Source organism: Ammodytes marinus (genome assembly GCF_949987685.1).
Source record: "Ammodytes marinus genome assembly, chromosome: 4".
NCBI classification, from domain to species: Eukaryota; Metazoa; Chordata; class Actinopteri; order Uranoscopiformes; family Ammodytidae; genus Ammodytes; species Ammodytes marinus.
Window position 1 is genome coordinate 24,117,375 of NC_137233.1, and position 21,595 is coordinate 24,138,969.

At 41.1% G+C, this 21,595-nt stretch overlaps 1 protein-coding gene across 1 annotated transcript; it reads right to left on the reverse strand.

Annotated features, from left to right (window-relative positions):
• Window positions 1-1,630: 1,630 nt before the first annotated feature.
• Window positions 1,631-21,544, reverse strand: mapkapk3 (MAPK activated protein kinase 3). The gene is made up of 10 exons (XM_080026319.1): window positions 20,839-21,544; window positions 12,379-12,518; window positions 9,901-9,965; window positions 9,631-9,710; window positions 9,379-9,505; window positions 9,092-9,167; window positions 8,818-8,942; window positions 6,836-6,921; window positions 6,587-6,667; window positions 1,631-2,709 (listed from the first exon to the last, which is right to left on the reverse strand). Exons 1-10 carry the CDS (start codon window positions 21,139-21,141, stop codon window positions 2,554-2,556), a joined length of 1,239 nt encoding a protein of 412 aa, XP_079882445.1. The 5' UTR covers window positions 21,142-21,544; the 3' UTR covers window positions 1,631-2,553.
• Between the last annotated feature and the right edge of the window lie 51 nt (window positions 21,545-21,595).

Genomic DNA, 21,595 nt, shown 5'->3' on the forward strand with positions numbered 1-21,595 from the left:
CAGCTAATCAGCCCTCAGTATATATCCCAGTCCTTTTCCCTTAGTCATTTGCCAGATTGTCTAGTGTGTTCACCTAGCTCTTCAGCGGTCTGATACTCTCCTGCATCCTACCTACCTACCTACCTACCTACCTACCTACCTACCTACCTACCTGCCTGCCTGCCTGCCTGCCTGTTCGTTCGTTCGTGGTTTGACTCACCCTTTGGACTTTAGATTTCCCCTTTTGCCTGCTCCCCTGGAATTGTTTGCCTCGCCTATTGACAACCTGGTTTGACAAACTACTTCTTATTAAATGCTCTTTCTCAACCTGAACTGTTTCTGTGTCGTGCTATTGGGTTTTCGCCTGCCATTTTGTGTAAACCTGACAATAAAGGTCAAGAATCCAGTGGATCTCAGGGGGGTTCAGTATACGGTCGGATGGCACTGTAACATACTGGGCAGACCTGTCTCCCTCAGCTTTATCCCAGAGCCTAGCATGAGATAACAATTTACATAGTCCTGTGGTGCATTACACTTTATTCAGTGTGAAGAAGTGGGATCTGAACATTACTTTTCATTTAAGAAACAAATATAGGGCTTTATAACAATGTAAAGGTCAGTATTCACAGCTCATTCTATTCCCGACACCACATTATTTCCTACATAGATAGCTGTGTCATCATTGTACAGTTTGGAAAGGTGTGCGCTCACATGCAGTGTTGTCATTGTCTGAAGACTTTATTACAGCAACAGCAGACCTCATAAATCAATAGTAGGCTACTGCACAGGCTGGGACTTGCATTCACACGTCACAGGCAGTGAACAGTTTTTATAACTCAATAGAACTCCCAGAAGAATAAACATATCAAACATGATACTCTATTAATAGTGCTAAAAAACCAGACCCAGGTCTGAACCTGACCTCCGACCCATGACTTAATAAATACTGCAATAAGCCTACTAAGTCTTGATGTCAGTGCCAAGAACTGTGGTGTTGGTAAACTGCCGCAGGGGGAGGATCAGCAAATTATATGGAATAACGCAAGTAGGAATTGCATAAGAGTGTTATGTCAACATCACAGTGAGCTGGATGCATGCTGCAATCATGACTGTGCTCACATACAAAATGGCTGTCAAACAGGAAAAATACCCACCTCCTTATGAGGAAACATGTCATTTGCGACATACTGTAAAATTCCACCCACATAAAATCTCTCAAACTGTCTTATTCGTATGGTCGTATTATTTTAGCCGTATTTGTTTTTACAAAGACATTGAGCGCCTAACACCAGTGGAGAGGTCCTTCCCTATTTGGGACACATGGAAGATGTCCCATATTTACAGCAGGGACGCCAAGTAGCTCTTATTATTACCTTGCCCTAACCTATTCCCTAAATACTACGCAGGGACCATGTGATTGAAGTGGGGGAAAGGTACTTACCTTGTATTCTTAACATAATGATGTTGACCTTTTCCAGTGGAGCATTAAGTCAGATGGCTGCATCCCGAACAACTATTCGACACCTTCTATTTATACCCGGCGTAACTAAGCCTGATAGGCCCCATAACAAAAACAATAGACCCAAGGTCCCATCGAAAAGAAAGAAAACATCCAGCACATGAACACTCCAGCTTTACTTTATACAGTTTTATTTACAACCATATGGACAAAAGCAATCTCTACGAGGAGAGGATGTGCCTTACAGACACACTTTTTATTGTTAAAAGCTGTAACGTCTTCCTCATGTTTTCATGTGATGCGAAACTGTGGCCTCTATTTACCAGAAGCATTTCACTCAACCCACATAAACACACAAGAACTTTCTGAAGTGTCACAACTCATCCATACAGCATAACCGACTATTGCCCCACTGCTGCTTACTTCAAGCCTTCTGTGCTTCCTCTCATAGCTCTATTAAGAGGACACAGATAAATCTACTGCCTGCTTGTACGCATCAGCACACTTAATTGTCGATTCAATCAAGAATACTCCCCTGGGGTTGAACCCCTGGGGTAGGTCATAAAGGGGGCTACATTTTATTGAAGTGTCAGACTTTGTTTTAATTCCTGATGGACAGGCAGCAAATAACTGACAATATTAAGACAACATTGGTAATAATAAATGTTTAGTTTCACAGTCTGTCTGTGGCTTGTCTGTCTGTGTGTATGATTTGGACACAAGTGCATAGTTACAAAGGTGACCTCAAATAGGAAACCCAGTATTCAAACACTGAACAACACATGATCACTGCAAATGCTTCACGTCTGCAAACAGATACTCTTACAAACATGCAAGATCTAAAAATGACATTGAACATAAAAATAACTTCAAAAAAGAGAGCTGGGATCAGAGGCTGTTGATTTCAACCTCTGACAGGTGAAGTCATGTCTTGATATGTCTCATAAATGTCAAGCGCTGACGTTCCTATGTCGTTCCTTAGTTTAACCGTACAATTCCTCAACATCCAGTCTCTCAAGAGTCCAGAGCAGGACTCCAGATGATCCTCTCCTGCAACCAACTTCTGAGCTGCTTTTCTTCACTGCCTGGATTTCCCCCACACAGTTCTCTGTGTCTCACTGACTCTGACAGACTGTGGACCCACCCTTGGTCCCTGCAGCGGCCTTCTTTCTTCTCTTGTTAAGCAGCGGGTTGTTGGAGGTGTCCAGGTCTTTGATCTTCACCTGGTCGTAGTCCACCCGCATGGTGGCTAAGGCGCTGGTCATCTCGTCCTGTGAGACACAGGGCAAAGGATCAGGTCGGTGTAGCAGAGTGTGAAGATGGATGCTAAAGACTACTCGGATTCCAATACAATGCAATGGGGACAGAAAGTATACCACAGTACACATCTGGCATAACCTTTCCTTTTCAAATCCTAATCTGTTTTACTGTTGAAAGGTTCATACTGGTGCTTTAGGAGTATTACCTGCAGCCAGTTACTGTAACTTTTCTGAGCATGTAAACTAGACTAGTCAATTGACCCTGCAGTACACGAAGGTCCCGGATCAACACGCTAATATCTGACGTATCACGCCATGTGTTTAGTAACAAGTAATAAGTCAATTTAGTAATAACGTGTTATATCTCATATGTTACCTTAAATTACTGCTCCTGGCCAAGACATTGGATACGTTTTGGATTGATTTAAAATATTATATGAAACGATATAGAGGTGCTGGAAGGTGGATTAACCTTTTGTTAGAGCAGGGCTACCTGTTTCCATGCAGTATTTATGCTTAACTAAGATAATCTACTTTTGTACTGACATAAATTTGGTATCAATCTTCCTTAACTCTTCACTCTCAGCAAGAAAGCAAATAAGGGTGTTTCCCTAAAAGACAAACTTCTCCTTTAAGTGTTGTTCTATAATACACAGTATTTCACCACATACAGTGGCTTGAAAAAGTATTCATCCCCCTTGAACTTTTCCACATTTTGTCACGTCACAACCACACACGTACATTTATTTTATTGGGATTTCATGTGATAGACCAACACAAAGTGGCGCATACTTGTGAAGTGGAATGAAAATGGAATATGATTTATAATTTTTTTTATAGATAAAAAACTGAAAAGTGTGGCGTGCAAAAGTATTAAGCCCCCCTGAGTAAATACGCTGTGGAACCACCTATCGCTGCAATTACAGCTCCAAGTCTATTTGGGTATGTCTCTACCAGCTTTGTATATCTACAGACTGACATTTTTGCACGTTCATCTTTGCAAAATAGCTCGAGCGTCAGATTCAGCATCAGATTGGATGCATAGTGTCTGTGAACAGCAATTTTCAAGTCTTTCCAGATATTCTCAATTGGATTTAGGTCTGGACTTTGACTGGGCCATTCTAACACATGACTATGCTTTTATCTAAACCATTCCATTGTAGATATGGCTGTATGTTTAGGGTTGTTGTCCTCATTGAAGGTGAACCTCCACCCAGTCTCAAGTGTTTTGCAGACTCGAACAGGTGTTTCTGCCCTGTATTTGGCTCAATCCATCTTCCCATCAACTCTGACCTATTTCCCTGTCCCTGCTGAAGAACAGGACCCCCACAGCATGATGTTGCCACCACCATATTTCACGGTAGGGATGGTGTTTTCAGGGTGATGTGCAGTGTGAGTTTTCCGCCACACATTACATTTTGCATTTAGGCCAGAAACTTCACATTTGGTCTCATCTGAATATGCTGTGTCCACCGACTGGTTTGTGGCAAGGGTTGGAGGAAGGTGCTCAGGTCAGATGAGACCAAAATTGATAGTCTGTAGATTTACAAAGCTGGTAGAGACACACCCAAATAGACTTGGAGCTGTTATTGCAGCAAAAGGTGGTTCTACAACATATTGACTCAGGGGGCTGAATGCTTTTGCACGCCACATGTTTCAGTTTTTTATTTATAAAAAAAAATTGAAAACCATGTTTCATTTTCATTCCACTTCACAATTATGCACCACTTTGTGTTGTTCTATCACATGAAATCCCAATAAAATAAATGTATGTGTGTGGTTGTTACATAACAAAATGTGGAAAAGTTCAAGGGGTATGAATACTTTTTCAAGCCACTGTATTTGGAATGTAGATAAATATAATGAAAAGTGGACAGGATAGAGAAAAACCTGTCGGGGAACATTTTTAACAAGTTGCGAAGAGTCCAAGCAATTACTGACCACGGTCAAGAGAAGCTGCAGAAAAATAAAGGGCTGTTAGAATATGAAGAATGTTAGAAGACCTGGGGTGAAAGAAATGTAAGGTTTATGGTTTGAGGCCAAATGCCAGTCCTTATCTATATGTCCTATGTAGAAATAATGGTACCTCCTGTTTTTCTGCTTTTTGAGAAGTGCAATGGGTGAAATTTTCACGCAACGTAGCATTGTCCAAAATGAACAGTGGCGTATTGAGTGGGTATCATTTTGGAGAAATAGTTTTTCTCGTACATATCGCTTCAAACTTGCTCATTCAGCTGTTGTGAAGGAATGTGCCATTCTGGCTCATGATTTGTGCTCACACTTACACCCACTGAAAAATATTTGATTGCACAAGTGAGACATTTTGTACAGTACTGAGGAATTAACCCCACAGTGACTTGATGAGAGCAAACGGCGTTCTGGGTCTTCAAACACACATTCATTTGTGTAAATCATAGACAAACACTTGCTGAACTCCTTTGGTCTACGTGTGTGTTAAACTGTGTGCGTGTCTGTATGAAATGTTAAAATGGACTCCTAGCATAAGACTAGATAGTGACATTTGCTTCCACCTAGTGGCTTCCAGGGCTCATCAACAGGGTAATACACCCAAAAATTTAATTTTTTAAACTTTTCATTAGTTTTTATTAAAGCAGTTCGGATGGATGTGAGTTTGAGCATTTCAGCACAATCATAATATCCCGCCTTCCTCCAATGCAGCCCCACCCCCTCATTCCTATCCCCGTTTTTTTTGTTTTGTTTTTGAAGAAACTTAATTTAGGCTACACAAGCAGACTTACTTGCTTAATACTGTCTCCGTGCACAAAGTGAGTTATATTGTGGCTGAAGAAACTGGTGGCTGTAGTAGGCTACCGGTACCGCGCTGATCTGCTTGTATCACTGGTTTCACTTCAGATATGTCGGCCAGAACACCACTTATGCTTATAATGAGACTAGGAGAGGAGGAGTAGGGTTTTATCCGCTCTTTATTTTCCTTCTTTCACAGGCACAGCCGCATATAGATCGCGGAAAAAGAACAAAGGCTTAAACTCCGCTCGTGAGGAGACGTTTGAACAGCTGTTGCGACTCGCGAATCGCAGCCGCTAATAACATGCACAAACTATAACTTATAACAGCGATCGGGACTACATGTACATACTCACACACGGGTGATTCACATTTACACTCAGATAAACACGAATGATGGCTTACTGTGGCAACTTGCTCACACACATCTCACCGAGGGAGAAGCGAAAGGAAACTTACTGAACTGGCTCTCTGGCCGACTGACGTCACGGCCCAACACTAAACAAAACACAGCTTAACACACTGTAAGAAATAACAAGAAATAACAACACTGTAACCTTTTCTACAATGGTCGCTACTCGCTAGGCTACTGTCTGCCGTGGAATCAAAACAAACCCTTTCGTTGAGGACGCGCGTGCACGAATGCGCGGTACACAAGCAGACGGCAAACAGACAGGTCTGTCGGCCAATTAAATCGTTCGGTCCGAACGATTTGATTGGTTGTAGTTTTCACCTAATATTATGAGACTGAAATAATTGTTTCTTTTTATTCCTGGTGGGTCTACCATGCATTTTAGAGTGTAAAAACCTTATTTATACCATTTTAAAGTCATTTAAAATAAGTGTAAAAACTCTACAAAGGTAAGAATAGCTTTAAATGAAAAATTGAGTACATTATGGGAAACGTAGGATTCCGCTCATTTGAAGCTTGCCCCTTATCAGGAACTGAAAGTCTCTGCTCCAGTGATTTCAAACAAATTCAAAACAAGTTTTAATTTGCATCTAAACTTCATGCATATGTAATACTAGATGTGGACTGCCCCTGTAACAATGAGGCTGACCTAGAGTAGTAGACAGGTTGTAATGTACATGTGTGACCATAGTGGGTCAGTGTTGTTCTGACCTTGACATCCTCCCACATCTCTCTGTCTTCAGTCAGGACCCGAGTGGTGTGGAGCGGAGTGGAAGGAACCACCATGGACTGCTGCAGAGTGACAACACACACACACACACACACACACACACACACACACACACACACACACACACACACACACACACACACACACACACATAAATATATAAGCAAACAGATGCACAGGCTAACAGGAAGCAGCACAGGAAGTACAGTATATTCTGTACAGATACTCACATTAATCCAGGGGTGGTTCATAAACTGAATGATGGTCATTCTCTCGTTAGGGTCTGTCTTCAGTAGCTGATGGATCAGATCTTTAGCTGAAAGCGCAAAGGCAGATATAATTACATTATTAAAGAAAAAAACATACACACATATATAGAAATCTGTACCTTGAGAAGTGTTTCCCTAGTCTCAGGGACAGACTGGCCTTCTAACACAGTTATCTCATGATAACTTTGGAGTGAAAAATAGACAGAATTGCAGTGTCATTGAAATTGGCTGGTAGGAGGAAGCTCCAGCTGGGGGTTGATCATCATGATCGTTTGTTGTAAGTCCTAAAGCCCTTTGAAACCTGGGCTGCGTTCCAATACCCATACTTTCAGCTATTTAGTATGGTAGAAAAAAGATTTAGGATATTCCAATTCTTGTGAGATTTAATATGATTAAAAGTAACCGGATGTCTACTACATCTAGCTGAGATCTTTTTGTGTTGAAATCAGCATGCTATTCGGGCGATTCTGACCCACAATTTAGTGTGCACTGGAAGTGACGTCACATCCACGGGGCCTCCATATGAAAACAACCGGGGGGGCCTCTGATATAAAAGCAAGAGGCAGGTTCCAAGTGCAATGTTATGATGAAACAAACAAGTAAAAGTATGTCCCAATTGTATGCCTACTGCATGCTAACTAGATTATTTTTATGGTCAGATGTAGTATGTACAATAGAAACAAGAAATAGTATGTGACTTGGAACACAAGGTTAGTAGTAAATATCAATATATGATATCAAAGTTGGTTCTCTCAACAAGCTTTTACAAAAATCTGATTGAAAATAGATGTTCATAAATAATATAAAACTTAGTTAAAAAACTGTTGTTTTACTGTCTTAACCGTTTGATAGGGCTGTGTGGGCATGAGCGTAACAAACGGTCTCCCTGGCAACAGTTATTGTTTTTATAAAAAGCTCAGGCACAGAACTGCCATGATTGGTTCAAAATACTTATTGTCATACTGTAAGAATCAGAGCATAGCCCGCCTCATCTAAACCAAATTTCTGCAAAATCTATCAAAGTTAAATGGAAATGTCTTTAATTTGGAATGATAAATATGCCAAACTCTGTTCAGATGCTTACTATGACTCCCCAAATTAAATAGTTAGGAGGATTTTGTGTATTTGGTTTACAGGGTGCTTTAAGCACCAGCAAAGCACTAATAAATACAGTCGTTGACAGTGGGAGATGAACCAGACTGACCTTCAGGGCACACTATACTTAGAGCAAAGGCAAACACAGTCCATAGTTTACTTAAAACCTAGCTAAAATTCATTGTCTGTTTGAAGAGACTGCACTTAGTAAAGAGGTGATGTGGCACCGCGATGTAAACTGAGAAAAGATCTAAGAGCCAAGTGCAGTGCTCCCCTCACATGATGTGTTTTTTCCAAGCTGTGGCTTTTCATGTAGTGAGGTCGTCCAGCAAACCTGCCTCTTTTTTGGTTTCCTGCTATTGGCAGGGGTGCTGATGCAGCTAAATACTACAGTATATGACAACTCTGTCCCATGGCGACAGGGTTCTTTGAACTAAGCCCTTTGGATCATGTTGTCAAAATTAACTAAGCGTCCACAAGAAAATGGCAAGTGAAAATTTGTAAAAGTTGTATTGTCTGGAAAATCTAAAGTGTCCATTGCCCCCATCATAAAAGACTTGAACTGAACAGACATTTTTGACAGACGGCTTGGTTACATTTTTTAAATGACGGCTGCTTGTCCTCTGCGGGAAAAGTTATTTTTTTCCTCTGACACTAAGTACTAGATAGCGATTCAATTGTCAAGTCAAATAAACCTCTGTCCTAAGACCCTTGATTAAGATTAGGAAAACTCTGTTAACAATCGCATGGAATATTAAACTTTGCATAAATGTGTGGTTGAAAAGACAGGTTCAATAAAACATACAGTACATAACCGGTTGTGTTATTGGGCGGGAGTGAGTCCTCACCTTCCTGTGATACCTCGGCCCACTCTGGGTTGGGGAATTCATACTGGCCCATCCTGATCCTCCTCTTCATCCCTGGAGAAATGGCCTGGCCCGTGTTGGAGTAAAATGGAGGGAAGCCACACAACCTACAGAGACAAATGTGGTGAGACGGACAGGGAAGCTTTAACAAAAAAAGAAATTCAGCTAATTTGGCTTTTAAGTATCTATATACAGAATGCATGACACAAAAAAACTAAAAAAATTGAGGTTACATCCACCCAAATCCAGGACTCACAGGATGTACATGATGACGCCAAGAGCCCACATGTCACAAGACTTGTCATATTTTTCTGGACCCAAAACCTCAGGAGCTTATCGACAAAACACACACACACACACACACACACACACACACACACACACACACACACACACACACACACACACACACACACATACACAGGAATAGTTACAAATTATAAATGAAGATCAGTGGCAAAAATGTACTTCTGTAAATATATTTCCTTATTAGAAAATCCGTGTATCCAATCATCCGCCAGGAAATAAGGGATAGCAACTTACCTACATAGTACGGTGTATAACATGGGGTCTGTAGAGGGTTGTGTAGCGTGGTCTCCTTAGCAAAGCCAAAGTCTGTTAATTTGAGGACCATGTTTTTTTCTAAATTGGTGTACAGCAGGTTCTCCGGCTGGTAGAAGAAGGAAGAAAAAATATGAAAACGTTTCCTTTACTGACCCAAAACTGGGTCAGTCAATACTGTATATTAATATATAATGTTCCATGACTCGGGTGGTGCTCTTAATCTCTCTGCACCTTGATGTCTCTGTGTGCGATGTCAATCTTGTGGAGAAAGTCAATGGCCGTGCCGATGTCCCTCATAATCTCAGAAGCCTCTGGTAAGAATAGAGCAAAAAAAAAACACTCTCTCAAACCAGAAGCTATTCCACTAACACAAGACACAGTGATCATGGTATAGAAGAGACATTTCTTTTCGGTTCTTGTCTGATTTTATCCAATGTGTATGCTTTATATTGCTCTCTCTGTGCCATGCTGTGATGCGTTTATAACACAGCCTATCCTCACCTCTCTCAGTGAAGGCCTGGTCTCCTCTAGCCTGGATGCGGCTGAACAGCTCTCCTCCCTCCATACTGGTGACACACGCACAAACGCAGACACACACAAACACAAATAAACACAATAAACAAAATGCATATATTAACCTCTAGGGCATAATGTCACCTGTACTGAATATCACACGCATCAACCGTTATTAATTTTAATATACATTTCTGAGCATTTCTGAAAACATGTGATCGGGGATCAGATGTACACAGTGTGAACTGTTTTCATCCTCTGCAGGACAAACGTAGGAAGAACCCTTTTTCAAAATGTTTTACCAAAATAAAAGTTAAATGTTTTCTACATTGAATTGAAGTAATTTCCTCTTAACGCAATACAGGGATGATACTGTGAAACAATTATGCGCATCTAATAGATAATTTTAAACATTACAGTAACAGCATAACAGGTGCAAAGAATGTGGTATTGTGCATACCAAAACAATAAGTCATTACCGCAATATGTTTCCTCTTTTCTGCCTTCTCTATACTGTGCCACTGGATTGGAATTCTGTAGAATTCTGTTGTGTTTTTTTACAGCCCAAACCAAGGTCTTAAAGGGAAATGATAACGGAAACGGAAATTCTAAAAATACTGCATGAAAGTCCACTTCGGTAGAACAGAGAAGATTGGATCAAAAATGCAAGAAGGGAAAAGTAGCCTCTTGTTGAGAACAACAATAGCGGTAAAGTGGCATGATACAGCATTTTCATTATAACAAGCAACTCTAACATTTGGTCCTGTAGGACCTGTATGGTCCAGACACCAAACGTGTTTCCGAAATCAGATGTTTGAGCTTTCCACTCCCCACTTTCACAATAAATTCTCCCTCCCGGTCCTCCAAAAAATGTGTGTGCTCATGGTGATATGGATGTACATTTGGTAAGAGTGACTGTGCTTTATGTGGGTTGTGAGCACACCGATGAACATATAGCTGATAAACAGAGATGCGTGTGTTACTGTGTTACCCTCGCTCACACAGGAAGCAGCTCTCAGCAGTGACACATTACTGAACACACACACACAAACACACACACACACACACACACACACACACACACACACACACACAAGGTCACTACATACACTGACACAAAAAACTGTTGCTGTGTCAATAAATGTGGTGATGAGAACCAGATAGTCACTATTGAAAATTCCCATGAACAGAGGACAGAGAGTTTCTCCCCTTTCCTCTCAATCTTTATTGTTTCTTTCCATTCACATGTGGACAATAAAAAGTACAAAGCTCAACTACCTGAATGCAAGTCGAAGCGCACACACACACACACACACACACACACACACACACACACAGTGCTTTAGCGGCGTCACTGAAGTCCCTTGGGCTATGATTATGAACGGGTTGCCATGACATGTGAAGCCCAGATGGAATCCCGGCCCTCCATCTTTGTCTCATGCGGCCTTATGACCGGCCTTTAGCGTGTGTTCAAATGTTCTGCCCTTAGTGGAACAAAGCCCGTTGCTTGTCACTGTTGACGCAAATGAAAATATACAAGCATGTGAGATGTATTTGGAAAATGTGTTTTCTTCATACAATACTAATCAGGAGAATAGCTTTAATTGAGAGACGTCAGCCTTCTCATTATGGTGGAACAACAACAAAAAAAATATTAGTTGGCAGGAGGAAAATGCTTAATGGAAAGTTAGTGTTAATATTAGAGGAAACATTCCCCAAAATAGTTTTCTTTTTACTAGACCTTCAAAGCTTTTTAATCCCTCATTCACATTAAAGTTAACACGTGGTTCACATCAGCCTATTCTTGAAACCTTTTCGGTTTACACTGAAGCACTTTGAGCTTGAAATGTTGGTTATGATGTGATTTGAAGTGTGTTGTTTTGCGGAGGTGTCACTGTCTTGTTGACAGAAGTATATGCTGTTCCAAGTCTTCATTCATGACAGAGCTTGTGTTCTTTATTTATCACAAAGCAAATACACAGCTTCCAGTGGAAACTGAGCAGAGTGACTGTAACTTCCCATTTTATGCTCAACTGTCGACACAAGTTCAAAAAAGCGTCTCCACCAATCCACTGCCTTCTTCTAGAGAGCTGTGCTCCTATACTGAGCTGTGACTTGTGGGGCTTCGTGATCACTGTAAGCTCCGTTTCCAGTGGAGACTGACTCCTCACTGTCCAATAGAAATCATTCATCTACTCAACTTCTCAAAAAGAAACTAACAATAACAATAACAACAATAATAATAATAATAATAACAATAATAACAACAATAATAATAATAATAATAATAATAATAATAATAATAATAATAATAATAATAATAATAATAATAATAATAATAATAATAATAATAATAATAAACACCAAATATGGCAAAATAAAAAGCATCTACATGGTTGTGGAGGCAAGTGTTCAGACAGGTCTTAGCATGTGAAACTTAGTAGTGTGGTGAGGTTTGAATCCTACCACTCCATAATGATGAGCAGGCACTTCTTCCCATGATGCATGTTCTCATACAGGCTGATGATGCGAACGATGTACGGCCCTCTCGACACTCGCCAGTGGAGCTCCACCTCTCGTCTGGCTTTGGGGCTGTCGTAGAGAATCTGGGAGACACAGAGAGAGACCATACAAATTGAATGAATGATTAGTAAACATCCATTTATTACATGACATGATGATACATTCAATATATTCATTTCTGTTTTTATACCAATTTCATCTATTTATGGTAGTGTTAAGAAAAGTGCTATACAAAATAATAATATAAATAACCCGAAACATGAACATGTCAATTTAGGCCATTTAAAATAAATGTAAAATATAAAAGTATTAATCAAGAAAACAATAGGTATATTAATCTGCTAGTTACATCGATGAGGTTGATATGAGAAAGACTCCTTATTTACACCGTTATGATAATCACAGCCTCTAACATGCCTAAAATCTACAGCCCCATCTTAAATATTATGCTCATTTGGTCAAGAATTTTTTTTTTCTATAACGTATATCATAAATTCATAAAAACTGTTAACATGTTTAAAAAATTATTACATTTTATTATTTTTTTAGTGTGGACCCAGTAAGAGAAAAAAAGTACTACTACTAACTACTGATGGCCTTTACTGACTCACCACACTCATATAGTCTTTAAGGCAGCCTTGTCACACAATAACATGTGTGCTTGACATAAGAAGATGCACGCAACACACACGCACGCGCGCACACGCAGACAGACACACACACACACACACACGCACACACACACACACACACACACACACACACACACACACACACACACACACACACACACACACACACACGCACACATGCAGCAGGTGGTGGACTTTGGCATAACATACATCTTTGGTCAGAATATATTCTTGGATGTGACAGTGATGGATTGGTCTCCTTCTGGTCACAAGGCCAGTTCACAGAGGCTGACTCATTGACGTCTGACACACACAAACACACACACACACACACACACACACACACACACACACACACACACACACACACACACACACACACACACACACACACACACACACACACACACACACACACACACACACACACACACTAAACCCATTTTCTGTAACAGGTGAATCAAAATGTGACAAGAACATTTTTAACATTTCTGCTTGAATTCTACCATTGGTAGGGGAGAGTGGCCTAAGTTGTGCATTTTGGAAGTTGTTCCACCCCTTGTTTCTAGAAAACCGTGGAAGAAATTGGAAATGTGACCACATATTTAAGAAGAGCCATCCATTTGACTCATCCTGTAAAGAAGGGAGACACAAGGAATAAGATATAAGCACATTTAAGCTAAAAAAAACTGTGTTTTGCCTTTCAAAGTAAAATTTCCATGATCAAGGTTTTTTGATTATTGTGTCTGAACAATTATAGACAAGTTTGAAAACATTTGACACATGTTTTAGTGCTTTGGTATGCTACATTTTGAGTCTATACAGTTAGCACGATGTCAGCCCTAAACTGCTGCATCATGCTCATTATCCAAAATTCTGGGGATGGGGTGATTTGTGCCAAAGGGCCTGGGTGAGTTATAAGTAAGTAAGTAAGTAAAATGTATTTATAAAAGCACATTTATGACAGTTTGCACTGTCCAAAGTGCTGTACATAGTGCATTCAGTAGGTAAACAATGAAGGTAAAATAACAATAACCAAAATAAAAGACGTAAAGCCCATACATCCACATAAACACAGATAGTAGTGCAGAGGTAAGATAGTTAATGGGGAGGAAACACCAGGGTGTACATATGGGTTTTGAGCCTTGATTTAAAGGCAGAAATGTAGGGGAATCACATTTGTCAGGTGGTAGTTGGTTCCACAAGCACGGAGCAACTAGTGCAAAGTACATTTCTGAGAGTTGTGCCAGTGGCATGGCTGTATACGCTGGTCACCAAAAGAAAGTGATTGTCTACAGTAGCTCAGAAGAGAGTGACATCTCAATTCCACTTAACGACACCACTGATGAGAGTTCAGATGGCCAGAAAGAAGATGATGGTGACTTTGTCATTGTGAGCTTTGCAGGTAAAACCATTAGATCTGCTAGGCCTTGTTTAAGAAAATTGTCCTTCAATCTTTGTCAACTATTTACTTTAAATAAACCTTAAATAAGTAATTGTCTAATGGATTTGTCTTGCATTACAGTTTATGAGATATATAGCAATGGCACAATTCACCCCATGGTATTCTCTCCAACCGCACAACTTACACCACACCGGGGGCAAGTTGTGCATCAAGACAACTTTTTTTCCGAAAGCTATATTTCTTCAACAGTTTATTCCAGATCCAAAGTTTTTATTGCCAGGGATGCACAACACCCTGAAATATATGTACATATTTGAGTTGGAGACTTTACTGTCAAGGCCTTACTTTAAAGTCACTTTGAGTGAAAAGTTGCACAACTTAGGCCACTCTCCCCTATAATAATTATAATTTCACATTTCTTGGAAACTTCAAATGTCAGAGCAGATGGAAATGTGGTGTTTTTTATTTTGCTAAAGGGAAAGAGGAAGTGAGGGCCGAGTGTTTCAGAGCAGCATGATGTTGAAATCAGAAGTTGAGGGTTTCCGGTGACTTATTTGTCTGATCCACTACTACGTGTGCCCTATTTTGTAAAACAAGGCATTGTGCAGGTTTGTTTTGCTATGTGCTTTATAGATTTTAGGGCTTTAATCAGAGCCCACAGCATGTGAGCTACTTTACTTAATTTCCTGCTAAGAACCAGAATTGGCTACAATAAAAGAGGACTGTGTCAAATCCACTTATACTAGAACCCTCAGAGAGAGACGAACACAGTAAATCAACGGATGGACTCTTTTCTTGTGTTAGGCGACATCGTGGAGACTAAATGCACTCTTGACCCTGATCTTGCTGTAAACCTGTCAGCCACTTCCTCAAACTACTCTAAACCAATAAGATCTGTCCATAGACACACACACACACACACACACACACACACACACACACACACACACACACACACACACACACACACACACACACACACACACACACATAAACACACACACACCCCTGATAATGTCACTGAGTTGACCAACTCTCACCTGCTCAGTCATCATTACACACAATGCACTCCATCCTTGGTGGCTGTCAGAGAGCGTCTGTAAATCTTGATAAAAAGGGTGGTTTATCTTTACAACTTCTAACAATAAAGCGCTGCTCATACTGTCCACCACAAAGTGGTCTAAGAAGTGGTAAACAGTTAAACAACTGGTGTTAACATACATTGTGTTCTCACGGTTGTCTACCTTGTCAACAATAACAGAATAGCATTAGCGTTACTAATGAAAATGCTAAGATGCTGAAGTTTAGTCCAGAAAATGTTTACCATGTTCTCTAGCTTGGTTTAACATGCATGCAAGCTAACACTTGCTTATTAGCACTTAACACAGAGTAGCCTACAGCTGAGAATGATGGACATGTCATTCATTTTGCAGAAGTGTTGGACTAATAGAACTTTAGGACATTGTCGTGTAAATTCAGACTTTAAAAAAAAGGAAAGACCGGGGCTCATGGCAATACAACTGAATGTTAGGTTATTGTCAGGTCTGGAATGGGTCATCCCTATATTCCCACAGCCCTTTGGTACCACAGCCTGTTGGTCCCACAGCCCTATGTTCCTGAAAGTAGCGATTAGTTTCAGGCATCACAGCTGGGTGGTTAGGGTAAGTGTGACACACATAGACACCCACAGGCACACAGACATACTATTCTATATTATATAGTTAGATTACTTCGAAATGTGGGAACCTAGGACTGTGGGACCAACCGGCAGTGGGAACATAGACACACTCACTGTTGCATTCATTCCAGATGTCCATAGAGCTTCAATACTGCTGCATGTCTCCTCCGTGCTACAGTCAAATCTGATAATGAGCTTGAGTTGCACAACAAGTAGCTGAATCCCTAGAGTCAGTGGCAACTTAAAGGCCCATCTCCATGAGACTAATTAACTTGTTTAACAGCACTGTTGCCTGCAGCCAACCTTCACCAGGCCTGAGTGCAGTATTCAGCCATGTTGTTTGAACAAATGAATGAGTTTTTATGGCAGTTTGGTTTCTGTGGTCCCAAAGGACACCCATGTGTCACCAGAATAGAATAGAATACTTTATTGTCATTGTACAATACATTGACAATGTACAACAAGATTAAAATGAGCTTTTCCTTTAAGGTGCATAGAAAGACAGACATCCACAAACAACATTCAAAATACTGTACATTATACCAATTAGTTATAAGGTGATATGCCAGTGTTTCTTCATATGAATATAAATGTGTAAAATATATAAATATGTAAATATTGCACTTCAAAGGTATTGCACAGGTAGTACGAGGTAGGAGGAGGGGGGTGAATGATGATGCGTTGGACATTGTGAGTGTTGTGGTTCAGTGCATGTTTGAGTTTAGAGTGGCTATTGCTCTGGGGAAGAAGCTGTCAAAAGGCCGGCCACAGAATTGAACACACACTAAAATGTTGAAGGGAAGATGCTGACTATGAACGGAAGCCTGTAAACAGACGTGTAGCTTTCCGATACACCTAGCTGGAACTGGAACGTTAAAATGAAACAATCGCCGCTCAAATATAGGCTTCCACGGTATAAACAGTCAAGAGGACTGCCCCTTACCGCCCAGGCCCCACTCCTGCCAGGAGTCAGACAAGTTCAAATCATTCTCAAGACTGTAATAGAATTACATTAAAAGGATCATGGCTCCCGTCCAGCTCTGCTGCAAAAGTGGATTAAACCTACACCCATTCATTACGTTTAGCACACTTTATTAAAAAGCCAGTGAGCTGGTCCATCACCCTCCTCAACCCCCTCCACAACAAACACTCCCTATTTGCCTTGAGATTAAAAAACATGCACACACAGGGATAGTCATAAATTAGCTAAAAAGGCAATAAAGCACAATGAAAACTTTGTCAGGCAAAGTTGTCACTTTTTCCTATAGCAAACCCACACACACAGCAGTCAGAGCTACAATAGATGACATCAGGAGTTTTTCCTCCGCTGGCTGAATACCCTGTTAAAAGGCCTGAGAGATGACAAAGTGGATTCAGAGGCAGAGAGTGGTGGGTTATTGGTGCTTTGGTCGCCCTGACCGGCTGATGGCTTTTCCCTGCTGCTGGAAGCTCTAATGTGTCATGCTCCAGGTGATGCTGTCAAACGTAACACAACTACATACAAAATAATTTTCACAGATTAACACAAAAATGTCTTAATATTATACAGTATAGGCAACAAAAACCTTCTGATATGAAACACTGTTGTGCTGTAGTGTGACGTAAACAACTCATTTGACACTGTTCTTCCTTAGTAGTAAATGTGTTATTCTTGGCGTTTTCTTTTTGTTTTTTTTAACTCCTTATTTTCAGAGGTGCAATGGCAAAAAGCTTGGCTTTTGCCTCTCAAATGTTGTGTCAATAACAAAGTAAAAGAGAAACATCTGAAAATATTATCACTTATCCTAATACACAGAGATAGACACCAAATGTGTTTTTGTCTCATCCTCTGTCTCTCTTTCTACCTCAGGGCCTGGGTACACAGCTCTGCCTATGACACCATTGCTGTCTGGTTTGGCTGCTCACACCCAGATGGTTTACAGTAAGCCAGTAAACCTCTCAGAGTCTGTGTCCCAGTGATGACAGGTGACAGCCTGGTGACCCCTGCCCACGTTTCCACTGCTCCCGGAACAAAATGTAACATGTCAGAAACCCACGTGCCTCTATGAAGCAGCGTAACATGGTGGCATATGGCTGGGTGGGTAACCGCACACCATCTGATACATAGATATAGATTCCACGAAAGCCAGCAGTGCCATGACCACATCCAGACCTGTCCACATGTCAGTGGGCGACATGTACAGCACATGTCCAACCCAATGTGAGACGAGCAAGGACAAGCTTCAGTGTTATCCTGAGTCCCGTCAGTGTGCGACAGAAATCTGACCCCAACTCTATAGAGGTCAAAGTTTGGGAATCTTGGCCACAGACTGTAAGGAGACCCACCTTCCAATACTCAGATCTTTCCAACAAAGAGACCAAACACATTTCCATCTTTGACACGTCACCCACCTTCATAACTTTCAATTGTTTCATGATCTAAATCTAAACAAATTATTAATTCAACCAAAGTCAATAATACTCATGAGGCCTGTTATTCCAAACTGATGAGCAGTTCAGACAATGGACAGTATCAGAAAGATTCCCAGTCACTGTCAACATATCTAAAATAAACTATGTGTTTAACACAAAGGTAAAAAAGGGCTATGTTTTAAAGCTATATCCGTAACTTCTGTTGCCCCCATGAGGAATTCTGAGTAATTACAACAACACTGTGTATCTACATGAGGTAGGCCTTCATGCATGGCTTTTATACCTTCTGCTCTACATCCAGTTTGTTGTATCACCAGTAGAATCAACAACTGAAACATTTCGTGGATGCGTCTTGAGCCTCACAGTGTCAGGGAGAGGCAGGGGCGTTGCACCAAATTCTGGGCCCCTATACAGGAAGTCCTGATGGGCCCTCTGAGAGGCGGTCTCTATGTTTGTCTATAGTCCAAAACGTATGAGTGACTGGTCCCTCTCTGAGCCAGATAACAACACAATGTTTCTATTGATGAATGACCAAATCATTACGCGTACTTGAACACAACCCCTGGTCTAATGACTCTTAATAAACATGCACACACACAGTGTTTCTCACAGGAATTTGGGAGACTGTGTCGTGGACCCTGGACCTTCTAGGGGGGTCCGGGGGAATGCTCCCCCGGAAGATTTTTTTTTAAATGTTTAAGTAAAATTCATTAATCTGGTGCACTTTGAGAAGAAAACTAAGGCTAAATCAACTGTTCCTATGTAAGCTATTTAGTACTATTTTCTGGAATAATTTATAGACACAGAATGACCAAAAAGCAGAAAGAAGAAATGTACATGTTTAAAAAATCCAGTCAGCTTTGGGAATTTTCCCTTCGTTTGTATTTATTAATGGCCCAATATAGGCCCCTGATCTTCGTAGCCCCGAACAATGTTATTTAAAAAATAGCAAAAATGTACTGACGAATGAAAGGCCCCTGATATATTTTTTTTTTTCCTAAATAAAATTTTTCGGGGCCTAAATTGAGCCAGTAAAAAAAATTAAATAAAAAAAATACGTTTTTATATTTTTTGGGTGCAGCCCCCCTCTGCCTTGGGCCCCCCAAGCCTGTTCGCAGTCCTACGGCCCTGAACGGAACTGACCATCGTCAGATGCTCATAATTACCGAGTAGAAGTTGAATGAGTCATAATACAATACAATGCAGCCTCTGAATGGGCGCATAGGCTACTGGAGCACTGTCAGACAGTAATATGTGTAAAACACATAGTCACTGTAGTAGTAACGTTCAGTTATTATAACTACAGTAGGAACCGTTGCTCTACAATGAACTGGCGACTTTTTTTTTTTTTTTCTTAAATGAACTGGCGACTTGATCAGAGTGTAGCGCGGCCAGATGACAGCTAACGTAGGCTCCAGCCTGCGCCCCGTCAAAGGTAATGTTATGAATAAACAAGTAGTAGGGTAGGCCTAATTGTTTCAGCCTCCCTCTGTAGTTTTACTCTCACCATTCTTAGAAAAACTGTTTTTGATGTCCTGGGCCCCTGCTCTGCTGCTCATAGCCTACTCTCTCCTTCTCATCTCTTTTCTGGTGTGCGAGCTTGTGCTTTTTTGGGGGCATCCTCGCCTGCTGGAGTTCACTTCGCTCGCGCTCACTTAATTCCAATGAGGAAGAACGAACCGCGGGGTGGACCAAACCATTTTTTAAGAAGGGGCCAAGGGGGTTATTGAAATGATTACAATTAGAATATTGTATGACTTGTGGCTTTGTTCTAATTCGGACTCATTCGTATGATTATATATTAGTTCACTGTATAGGCCTACACAATAATTTTGTCATAGATTCTACTGGGGGCTGTGTGGGCCCTAGCTGGCTGTGGGCCCTTATAATCGTCATAACCTTTACCCCCTTAACGACGGCGCTGGGGAGAGACACCAGTTTGTAAACGCTGCCATACTGAGAAATGCAGACAGTTTTGTAGAGCTGATAGGCTTAATCAACTTTGTGTTAACTTATTTGGCAAAAGGTTGAAAAAGACCGACAGTCATTTATATGAAAGTCACGCACTGTAGCTTTAATTTCATCATTTAGAAAACACTAAATGCAGAATTCTTCAGTTATGCTGTAAACGAATACACATCTTTAACTTGTATGGTAAAGTACTGCCTGGGCTATATAAAGTTTACATGCGACGTGAGGTGTGCAGCTAAACTGTGCTGGGGGGTTCTCCTCTACTAACATGGTTATAACATGTGTGTCAGGTGACAGTAGCCTACCTTGAGCGCGCACTTCTCTCTAGTCTTCTTGTTGAAGCACTGAAGGACTTTGCCATTGACCCCTAAGCCCAGGACCTGACTTGAGATCTTATAATCGTCCGTCACTGCGTTGCGCTTTATCTCCAGTTTGGGATACTCGGGTAAGGGGAAGTGTGTGGACTCGCCACCGCCCGCCGCGTCCCGTCCGTGGGCAGCGAGGGGGTGAGGCTGCTGGTCCTTCGGGTCGTGAGCCGGGGAGACCGGCTCTGCCTCAGCCTTTGGGGCTCGCACCGGGTTTTCATTTTCGTTTCCATTTTGGAGCATGTTCACACCTGCTTGTGGTTCACCAGCAGCAGAGAGAGTGAATGATTCACCGAAGTAATGCAATGACTCCCGCTGCCCTCCGGTAAATGCGTAAAGCTGGGTGGAAACCTTGAGCACCGCTGGCGCGTCTGGTTATCCTGGGCACCTCAGCCCGGTACGGACTCAACGTTCCCACAGTATCTACGATGTAACTTATAAAACAAATTACATTTGTTTAAACTTTAGCAAATACTTTTTCTGACTGGACTTAAATACACGCCTATTTATGATTAACTCCACAACGCCACCAAGTCGCTCTTAAAAAAATCCAAAATACAGAAGATCTGAATGTCACAACAACAAAAAAATCACATAGAGAGAAGTCTCTAACAGACAGAAGCCGTAGCCTTAGGATACTCTGTTGATCCCGGTGATCTCAGCTTCCCGGTGATTTGGAGTCCTTTGGTTGACGATC